Source organism: Orbicella franksi, chromosome 15 (assembly GCF_964199315.1).
Source record: "Orbicella franksi chromosome 15, jaOrbFran1.1, whole genome shotgun sequence".
Lineage (NCBI taxonomy): Eukaryota > Metazoa > Cnidaria > Anthozoa > Scleractinia > Merulinidae > Orbicella > Orbicella franksi.
In genome coordinates this window covers 13,656,781-13,667,289 of record NC_138159.1, presented here as the reverse complement: position 1 = coordinate 13,667,289, position 10,509 = coordinate 13,656,781, and the positions used below count along the sequence as shown (strand labels likewise).

Here is a 10,509-nt window from a genome sequence, read left to right as displayed (position 1 = left end):
TTTTGGCAAGTGTAATCGTGTGAGCGGCTGATAACGTAATACTGTCTAAACAACTCATCGAATAACTTTTTTTCGTTTTGACTTAACTGTTCGTTGGAGAATCTAAACCAATTTTCTGGGTGAAGTGAGCACTAAGGGGTTGTTCCTCTAAGAGGTGATAATAGCGGTTTGATAGTGCAGTAAATCAGTGTCGACTGATGCGTAGTGTCTGTGTCTAGAGCTATTTTTTCTACACTTGAGGTTGTTTATCATCAAGCATATGCCTTTAAAACAGAAAGTCAATTTATCTTTGTTGATAACACATTCATGTATTGTCGTTAATCCAGGACCATCCGGATCAATTTCTAGTACCGCAAACGAGTTTTCGTTCTGGACAGGAATTTGCTGTTGACAACGCATTCAAATAATGCTGACAAAAAGTTCATTTCACTATTTGAAAACGGCTTGTGTAAGCTTAGTTATCCTAAACATCTGATAGAAGGTTCCACTTCGTTTCTAGATAGACATCCTTGATATATCGAGAAGTATATCTTTCTCTACAACTCAGCCATATATAACGCGTTTGTCAACAGTAAATTCATTTTCAGAACGGAAATGATCATCAATACTTGTTTGCGACACTTGAAATTGATCCGGATGGTCCTGAATTAACGACAATATGTGTTATCGACAAAGGCGAGGTACCTCTTAGTTTAGACATAAGCGTGATGATAACAACCTCGTGTAGAAAACTAACTCTAGTCACAGACACTGCTGATAAATGGACAGGGTAGTTTACTGCACTAGCAAACTGTTACGATTAAATATTAGAGGAACCAATACTTCGTCATTCGCTTCACCCATTAAAAAAAAAAAAAAAAACATAAAAAGCACGTTTAAGCAGTGGCCAAAGGATCCAGGATTGTAAATCATGCATGGTCTCATGACCATGTCCTTGAATTTAAAAGTTCATTTATATTCAAAGGTAATTATCACATTAGAAAGTGTTATGAATCTTGGCATATCATGACGACTCCACAGCGGGGGTCTCTCGTCCACTCCCAAGACAATACAGTATATATATATATTATAAGTTAACCTTTCTCTTGCAGACGCCCTCCGTTCGAAAGTATTACCTATCAACATGACAATCGCAGCCAAATACGCCACGCAAATCAAACACAAAAATCAAGAGCGCTCTGTGCAAAAAATAAGGATACAATTAGCAGTCTTTTTTCTTCTCCCTCAATTAAAAGCGACAGAAAAAGGCTTTAGTAGCAACGATTTTTGATAACCAGAATTTAATTAGCTGAACTTGAATTGTTTTGTCTGTATTTGAAGTAGTCTCTTCAGTAAGGGTTTTCAGAACTTTTCAATTGAATTAGCGCCCGGTATTTTTGCCTGTGTAAATTCCAAATTAAATTCTATTTTGCTTGATAGAGGCTAACTTATCGGCTAGTTTCAATTTTAGGCGTGAAAATGATTGCCCCTTTGGTCCTTCTGATACTGCAGGTGACTGTTACGTTGTGTCGATAAATAGCTTTTCAGCGAGGATTAATAAGCATGCAGCGACGAGCCCCTACGTCAGTCCAGAATGGTGATAGCAAAAGCTTTTTCGCTTTTGGTTTTGAGTAGGAGTCCTCCTTATTCAAAGTTCATAAAGAACCTAGAAGAATGTCTTTAGAGGAGTAATTAATCTCAGTGGGTTAACTTAAGAGCAGCCGTCCCTTCAGTAAAAGTCGTAAGGGTTGTTCGCTTGTGATTTTTAACACGCGATTTTTTTCAATCGGAATACCTTGACATGAAACGGCGAATTTTGAACGATGTGCCACTTGCATACCAGTTGCATTTCGCGCTGTTAAATTTATTGATTTAACTGTAGCTTGAAAAATTTAGCCGGACGCTTTACAAGAAGCATTGCTCTTTCATTTGGCTTTTTTTATTATACCGCATCATGTAACAAGTTGCTTTTTTCTGTTATCAATTTGAAAATTTTTTTGTGACGCTGTAATCACGAAAATGATATTTATTTAGAAGCACGTCTAATATTGTGGTTAACGGAGACGAACACAGCGTCACAACGCTTATCATGCTCCGATGATCCCGACAAACAGGAAAAAGAGACGGAAATAATTGCGACGGTACAGGTCAATGGTATTTTTGATGGCTTGACGCAGACTTTTATACTACTCGGTCTTTCAACAACCTGAGTGAGATTTTGAAGGGAAAAAGTCCAGCAAATCCAATTTTTTTTCGAAATACTTCGAATAAAACAATTGATTGAATCAGACCTAACCGAGTGAACTTTAAAGAAAAGAAGGCTGGGGTGAGTGACTGCCTGACTAACCGAGTGACTTATTTCCGTTTTAAAACTTGGACAAAAACGAAACTGAAAAGTATGGGAACGAAAACAGTTGAATTACTAGTTATATTTACCGCAATCCTCACAACCCAGTACTCTATGATCTAGAAAATTACACAAAACTCGGCTTGGACGACGCCAGGTCTATTCTCATGTTAAAGGATGCCGAGCTTGTACAGCGCCTTTTGGGGGAACTAGCCCAGTGAGGTACTCCTTGTCGTAAAACAGCCAACACAAGTTGAATTGCAAGATATGTTTAATATTTCGATTCCAGACCTTTTCTTTCTTCTCTGGATTACACTTCTCAGAAAGTTCTCCTCTGTTATTCACTGTCCATATGCCTTCTTTTCAAAATGCTCTTCTCACAATTGCTGATTATACGTATTCAGTTAAGCCAGTAGTCTATGATAAGAACACTCTACAAAACCTGGTTTTGACAACAAGCTTATTCTCACTATTGTTTTCTTCCTTGTATTTGACTACAACTGTAATCCCACAAAAAATGGAAATTATCTTTAACTTAATCTGACTTTAAAGCTAATGCTTATCAAATCCCAAAAGAAATCCTCGAATTGATAGTATCAAACACTAATTCCGATTTAACGGCTTTCAATTAAAAAAAAAAAAAAGAAAAAACTTTTCTTCTGCTTGTTGTCGTCTTGGCTTTTCGTGAAGCCTTTACTTGGCCTGCCTTGGCAGTCCAGAATGAGCTTCTGCATGCTCATACAGCTTAACATTGTCGTAATCCTTGTCATGCCATGTTATCTCAATTCGGTGATTCACAAAATGATAATCTGGCAACTGGACAACCTTCTTAGCTCTGCATGCAAAGAGGCAAAGGAACTCGAATTAGTGACACTGGGTCGAGTGCATCGGCATACAAAAAATACAATACTGGTTTAAAAGTTAAAACATGCTGGCAGTGATCGTTGCCAGTTGTTCGCTGGGTAAATAACTGGATTTTGCCTTCGTGGTTCAGATATTCTTGGAGTCACGTTCAACACCAATCCCCACATCGGGCATCTCTAATCTAGAGGTCAGTGATTCCACTGCATGTAACAGTGACCACTAAAACTTAGTATATCTTGATAAACCTATTCATGTATCCTTATTGTGAGTCATCAATATGTTGAACGCATATTAAAAAAGAACTTACTTGTAAGTAGTTTTGAAGTCACATCGGTAATGGCCACCTCCTTCAAGCAACAGAGCCATGTTAACATCACCCTTCAGCACTCCATCACGCACATACATTTTCTCCGTGGATGGCTCCCATTTCACGGTCTTCTTTTGCATAACTGGACTATTGGCAGGAAAGTTCACTCCATCAAATCGAATTTCATAGAAGAAACAGTCACGGTTGTCGACGTCTTTCTTCATTCTGATAAAAAAGAAATAAAACGTAGTCAGTATTACCATGCAAAAATAGAAGGAACACTTTGTCACGTGTTAAAAATTAAAAATATAGAGAAAAAGATTCTCAACTATACAACGATTATATGAACAAAACTCAGATTTACAGGCATAGTTGGCAATATAATTTAACAGATGATAACAGATGAAACCAGTGGCAATTTTCTTTTTCCTTTTATTATACACAGACAGAACCATTTTGAAAAAATGCCTTAAAGTGCACATAACCCCAAAATATATTTTTAGCGGGATTACATCTTTGTATTGCATGGAGGAAAATGCCGCAACCAGTTGTGTTGCTGGTTAAAACCGCGATTTTTTTTAGGAATCTATTAAGTCGGGATTACTTAGCACACGACCGAGGGCAACGGAGACTGCGGTTAGTGACGTCTAACAAGGATGCAATGTATTGGCGCCAGTTTTGCACTGAAGAGAAGGGGAGTGGATATTGAAGAGTAGTAATGAATTTCCGTAGTATGTCAATGAACTGACCTTTTCGTGGCGATCTTAAACATATAAGATGTTTAGATGCATTGCACGTTTATCGTCTAAACTTCTTCAGATTCTAAACTCAGGAAGACTGTTTCCACGAGCTTGTAAACACCAGTTGATTTAGCGTACTCATTCCACAGGTAATGCAAAGTTGAACTAAATAAATTGCAATCGCTTCGAAGATTTGTAGATAGAATTTCAGAATACTCTGACTTGGGATAACTTTTTGCATGGCAATTCTCCGACGAAAGTATCACGTATTAATTTTAGGTGGTGGCTATTTGTTCAGATCAATAAACTATACACAACTGCGAAGTGCCGCGAACCGAGTCGATCGTTCGCGTAGTACGTGTTAACAGACTAAGAATATTTGAAACTCTGACTCAAATCAGCTGCAGTCTCCAGAATCATTTAATACATTCAAACAAAGATAATACTTTGGGTCGGGAATATAAATTACCTTGAATTCTACCAAAATTCTGTAACCCGAGAGCCCCTGTAATTTTAATTTTTATCGTTACTCATTCCTTCTTCGTTGCAGACTCGCCGTTAGATCAAAATCTTCCCAAATCCTGCTCGCCGGGGCGCTTAATATACACTGCCAAGAACTTGATAGGCTCTCGCAGGTTTATACTTATTTTCTAGCTCAGAATAATGTTACAACAACCCTAGGCCACCAAGTATATGTGTGCGAATGTCGTGCGAATAATCTCTTTGTATGACGTCACGAAATGCATGAGACCCAGATCCAGCCGGGGGGGGGGGGGGGGGGGGAGAGAGAGAGAGAGCAAGCAGGGAGGCCTGGAGCCGAGTTTCTATGATCGCCCCAGTTAAGAAATTTGGCCGAGCGAGACTAAGTACTCGTTTGTGAAAAACAAACATGGTGGACTTTCGTGAGCAAGATGTGCTTGTAAAGTTTTGTAAACGTCGTGCATATTTCACGTTCAAACATCTAAGAAAAAGTTCCAGTTGCCCTACATCTAAATCTTGGACATTTTGATCGAGGCATCGGGGATAAATATTCCAACGTAAACCTGCGAGCGGGAACTCCACAGTTTGAGCCAGATTGCAGGCATGAATATTTCATTCGAGCTTTTTTTGTAGCGGTGTCCTATCAACGTGGTAAACCGGACTCGCTGATGGTAAGGGTTGCTTTTTTTGAACAGCTTAACAGCTTCGTGACCCTTTTTTGCTTGCACTTAACTGACAGGGTTAAAGCAGGTTTCATAGTGAGTGCAGTGGGTACGGCGCTTTTCTGTTACGTTACTACAAGTGGTCTGTTTCAGTTTTAGGCAAAGCATCTGGCGTTATTTATGAAAGTGAATACTGGATAGGTCCCTCGACAGAATTGAGAATTCATCGACATCTCTTTTGTTACAACACAATAGTTGTGTCGTTGATTGTTTATGTTTCTTCATAATCATCCTTAGACTTTTGTTTTGATATTCTTGACTTAACGGCTTAAATAACGGGTCCAATCAAATCGTTGAGATGGAGAGTGTGCAGGAAGTTTGACTTTACCACCTCATTTTGCTGCTCTTCCTGTAGCCCTTTCCCTGGCGCTAATTTTTTATTACACCTCTCAATCAGTTTTTCAAAGGGATAATGCTCCTCTCTTGCATTAAGAGTTGTCATTTGAGACAAGTGCTATTAAAGACATTCAGAACACTTTAGGCCGAATTTGATACATTAACATCCTTACTCACCTTTTTTGCCTTAGAGGAATAAAACAAACCTGATCATTTGGTTACCAGTCATTTGCTTAGCCCCTAGCCGGTTAGCCTCCAACCACAAGTCGATTAGCCCCTTATCCATACTTAAAGAACGAGAAATATACAGTTTTTTTTATATTTCTGGTTGGGGGCTTATCGACTTCTGGTTGGGGTTTAAATGGTTAGGGGCTCATAGACTTGGGGGCTAAATGACTGTTACCGATCCCTGCACTTGATGTCTTTTCTTATTATTCTCGAAAGCCCTAAAGCCAAGTGTCAAAATTGGCCTATTTCAAACGTTGCGGAAGTTCTTTTCACTCAGGTTTACCCAAGTTAAAGTTAGTTGCCTGGATGAATGACCATTTTACCTGCCTACCTCATTACTAGCACTCAACTACAGGTAACATGGCTCATTTGCCTTCCTTCGGTCTATTCCATAAATTATCTCCCTCAGCAGATCAGTATATTGCAGCCCTATTTTGATATCCAGAAGTATTACAGAGCTTTCTCCCACCACACAAATAAAACTGATGCTTATCACCAGTACAAATTATGCCAAAGCATGTGAGCAGAAGCTGCTTTCTTTATTTTCACGGGTCAATAGCTTGTAAATAAAATACCTCAACCTAGTGAAGGTTCACATTGAGTCTGTGCCTAGCAAATAGTCCATTTTGGACGGTCCCATATGCAGAAGCAGAAAAATGATTTCAAATTTGCGAGTTCACGTTGGTACTGAACAGTAAGGGATGAAGGTTTCAAAACCTCTATAATTTATCACTATTATCGAGACATGCCAACTGGTGGCTATTTTCGATGTTGTTGACTGATCTGCAACTGCCTTCAAGTTTCATGATTTAAATTACTCGAAAGAAAGTCTTCAGACTCAAAATATTACAAAAAAATCATAAAATAAATGCAGTCTTTCATACGACAGTAGGTTAAGACGGAAAAAAACGTTAGACAGAAAAGCTTGCTTAATGTAAGCTCAAGTTTAAATGTAGAACTCTGAACAGCTGAGAAATATTTTAGACTTACACGTTCGGAGGCTTCGCGATATATAATGGCAGACATGAAACAGTTCGACATCGCTATTTTCCATAGAAATTAGAGAAGAATTATATAATTGGTCGGTGTGAAGATGGAAGGTAATGAACCTTGAAATTTCCACAGCAAAATAAAAACTTAAGCTTCGTTTTCTTCCCGAGACGGGAAAACCTCTCCAGGCAACGAAGAATGCAACCACGCTCGCCAGGAAAAAAAGCACAAAGTTGGTTTTTTATTCCCTTAGTCCTGATTGTCTCAAAGCTGTCGTTAAAAATTGCCCAGATCTTTTTGACAGCTTCTTCGACTCGGTAATGGTTTTCATTACAGCGTTAACGACTTTGAAGATTCCTAAAAAATCAAATCGCGGTTTCAACCAAAGGCAAAAATGTTTTCGGTAATATGATCAAGAATGTATCTATTACTTTGGACTAAAAAAAAAATACTGGGATTGCAGACACTTTAAAGCACATGATCTTAGATGTCCTACGGGGCACGATGAGGAATGAGATGAGATGGGGCACTTTGAGCTTGTAGTTCACACTTTATATAGTAAGACAGGATTAAGAAAGTTAAAACTGTACCGAAAGAAAGAAAAGGGGCACAAAAGCTTAAAAAGGGGCACAAATTCAAGGGACTTGAATGGAACTAAAAAATTCCTATAAATCTTCTCGGCGAGAGGCATCAGCTTTACATCTTACTTACTTTATGTCATTTGTGGCGAGGCAAATGCCCCCATCTTCGTAAGTCATGCTTCGTTCCCAGGAATACCCCTCAGGAAACGACTGCTTGAAATAGTCTGGTATGTCTTTTGGGTATTTGACGAATACCCTGTTTCCATAATCGAATACTGTTGTCAAGATATCGAAAGCGAAAGGCAGAGGTCCGCCGTCTATGACTGTCAGGTCCATAGTCTGTTTTCCCCTAAAACACAAATAAGAAACCAAAGACGTAAGAAAACGTACTATTCATATACAACGCGAACTTATTTTTTGATCTTGAGTCTTTTGTACACATTAAGACATCGAGAGCTCCGCAAGACGTCGCACTAGTTTGCTGAAGAGATAGGTAGAGCACAATGAAAACAAATCGTTTGGGATAAATGACCACAAATGTGACGCGTTTAATTAAAACTAAGGCTACAAACAAAGATTAAAATATCTTTAGGAAAGGCGGGGTTGAAACAATCGCCACCAGTAAAAACTAAAATAAAATACTTTATAAGATATGTTGAGAGTCTGCGGGTCGGTGACCGGGGAGGTGGAGGGAAAAAAGAACAAATACGTCTTAACGCTGAATAGCTGAAAAATTCTACTTGCGATGATACCAAGAGTACAAGGGGGCCGCGTGTATGAGATGACCAACCTTTTGTACGTAACTGGGAAACGCGCCTAATTTTCATTGGTCAGGAGACTTCCATTCTTGCCAGATTAGAACAAAACACGCAAAATGATAACACATAGGAAATGCGGCCTTGCGATCAAAAAAAACAAAAAACAAAAAAACATTATGCTTTCGGTTTTTGGCATAATGTTTGTTTTTCTACGTCACAAAGTCTTGAGATAATGAAGGCAAATACATGTATCTACTTTGGTTAATTGACGGGAATCGAAGAATAGTTCTGAAATTCTCATCAACAGCTGTCCGTTACTGACTAGATAAAGCCCTAATTAAACAAGTGTATATTTGCTTTTGACTTTGAGAGTCTGACCTCAAACTTTCAGAATCGTGTAAATGTTGTTTTTTTTCTGGTAAATGTTTGGTGCCTTTCTTTTACACCGGCAAACCATAGATAATAGAAGGAAATGATTAGGGAGGCCAGTAAACGTAACATCAAAGAAGGAAACAAACAGGCTAAGATTTATGTTGGGAGGTCTTTGACCCTGCACATCTTTTGTTTTATGCTCATTGACTGTGTATAAATTACACAGTGATTGCAATGCTTCTGTTGGTTAGTTGTATGAGCACACATAAACACCTTTTGTATTTTGGTAGGTTTTGTACAAAAATAGCCAACAAAAACATAAAACAAAGAACTTTGCCAGGTTTTCATTACCATTTCCCTCTATTATCTATACGCAAACATTACAGTAAGTTAGGAAGTTAGAGACAAAATGAATTGTCGAATTTTTCATGACCTCTAAATGCGAGCGTCCGAATAATCTTTTGGGTCCTTTTTAAAAAGCTACTAGTCTGAAAAAAAATGTGTTCGTTATCCCTTAAAATTTGGACAGTAGCTAGTTTGACAGAAAAAAAAATCGTGTCTACGGCCACTCCATGCTTCTTTCATCCTATTTCGAAAATATTTTGTAACATTTCACGGTAATTAAATATGGCAAATCGCAGACACGTTTTGTCTTAGCGCGTTGGCTCCGGAAACTGAGGAACAAATTAAATAAACGAAAAACAAAATTCGCTTCGAAATGTAGCTTTCAAAAGGTGATTCGGACGCTCCCATTTAGAGGTGTAAAAAATTAGACAATTCATTTTATTTCAAACTTCTTGGTATAGTTTCACAGCCAGCTCAATGAGCTTTAATTGGAAGCGAATAGTTATGAAATCCGACGAAGTTTTTTTTTTTCTTTTTTTTTTTGTATGCTTTTGCTCTCTTTTTTGGCCTTGATCGTGTGCAAAACACGATAGTTGTTTACTCCGTACTGAGGAACTATCCAATAAAACCGTTTTGGTTACGTAAATCATTCGTAGTTTATGAGCGCAAAACAAAAGATTGTGCACGTAAACCTTCCAACATAAATCTTGGCATCTATGTTTTCTCCTATGATGTTTACCGGCCTTCATAACCTGTCCTCTCTATTAATTATGGTAAAATCGAAGGAAAGATAGATAGACTTTGTATCTGCTGCGATATCCTGAATGAAATACGGCTTTAGACTTACTCTTGGTATATTACGTATTGTTCAATGGAAAGAAAAAATTGAAAACAAAAAAACAAAAAAACTAAGCAATGTTCGAAGCAAGGATGCCGTAAAACTGACCACAATAATTAAACATTTCTAAACTTTTACTTACTCGAAAGGCTGGCCTCTTCCTTCCCCTGTAATCACGAATTTGTGCCCGTTCACAGCTCCATCCATACGCAGCTTGATCTTCATTTCCGGTTTAATCACACTCTACGGAAAGAAATTGGGATGAATCTGAGATCAGTCACTAATTCAGAATAAGCAGTAGAGTAAATTCATCAGTCAAAAACAAAACAAAACCCTTTCTCGTGTAACACTTACCATGATGGTAGACGCAAGTAAGATTTTAGCCTAGTACAGCTCTTGTTGCCCTTGATCTGCTCTCTTCCAAATCACCAGGGTGAATGGGACGTAAGCTCTGAGGATGCTGCTTTAAACCTGAATGTCACACCCAAAATTGAACCAGTTATAAGCCAGGAACCCTAATTTAACAAACAACAACCCATTGTAACAAACAACAACCCTTTGATGTCTATCGTTTTAAGCCACACGTTTTTGTTGTTCACGTGAAAATCACCTTGGAGTATCG

The 10,509-nt window shown here is 38.3% G+C and overlaps 1 protein-coding gene across 1 annotated transcript; it reads right to left on the bottom strand.

Annotated features, from left to right (window-relative positions):
* Positions 1–2,960: 2,960 nt before the first annotated feature.
* LOC145469362 (GFP-like fluorescent chromoprotein cFP484) lies at positions 2,961–10,264 on the bottom strand. The gene is made up of 5 exons (XM_081453057.1): positions 10,242–10,264; positions 10,030–10,130; positions 7,705–7,923; positions 3,498–3,722; positions 2,961–3,161 (listed from the first exon to the last, which is right to left on the bottom strand). The coding sequence occupies exons 1-5, from the start codon at positions 10,242–10,244 to the stop codon at positions 3,020–3,022; spliced, it is 690 nt and encodes a 229-aa protein (XP_081309183.1). The 5' UTR covers positions 10,245–10,264; the 3' UTR covers positions 2,961–3,019.
* Between the last annotated feature and the right edge of the window lie 245 nt (positions 10,265–10,509).

Coding starts and splice junctions, on each gene's coding strand:
- LOC145469362 (XM_081453057.1), bottom strand. Junction 7,924..10,029: donor GGAAGAGGCCAGCCTTTCGA/GTAAGTAAAAGT, acceptor TTTGTGTTTTAG/GGGAAAACAGACTATGGACC. Junction 3,162..3,497: donor GACTTCAAAACTACTTACAA/GTAAGTTCTTTT, acceptor CTTTGCATGCAG/AGCTAAGAAGGTTGTCCAGT.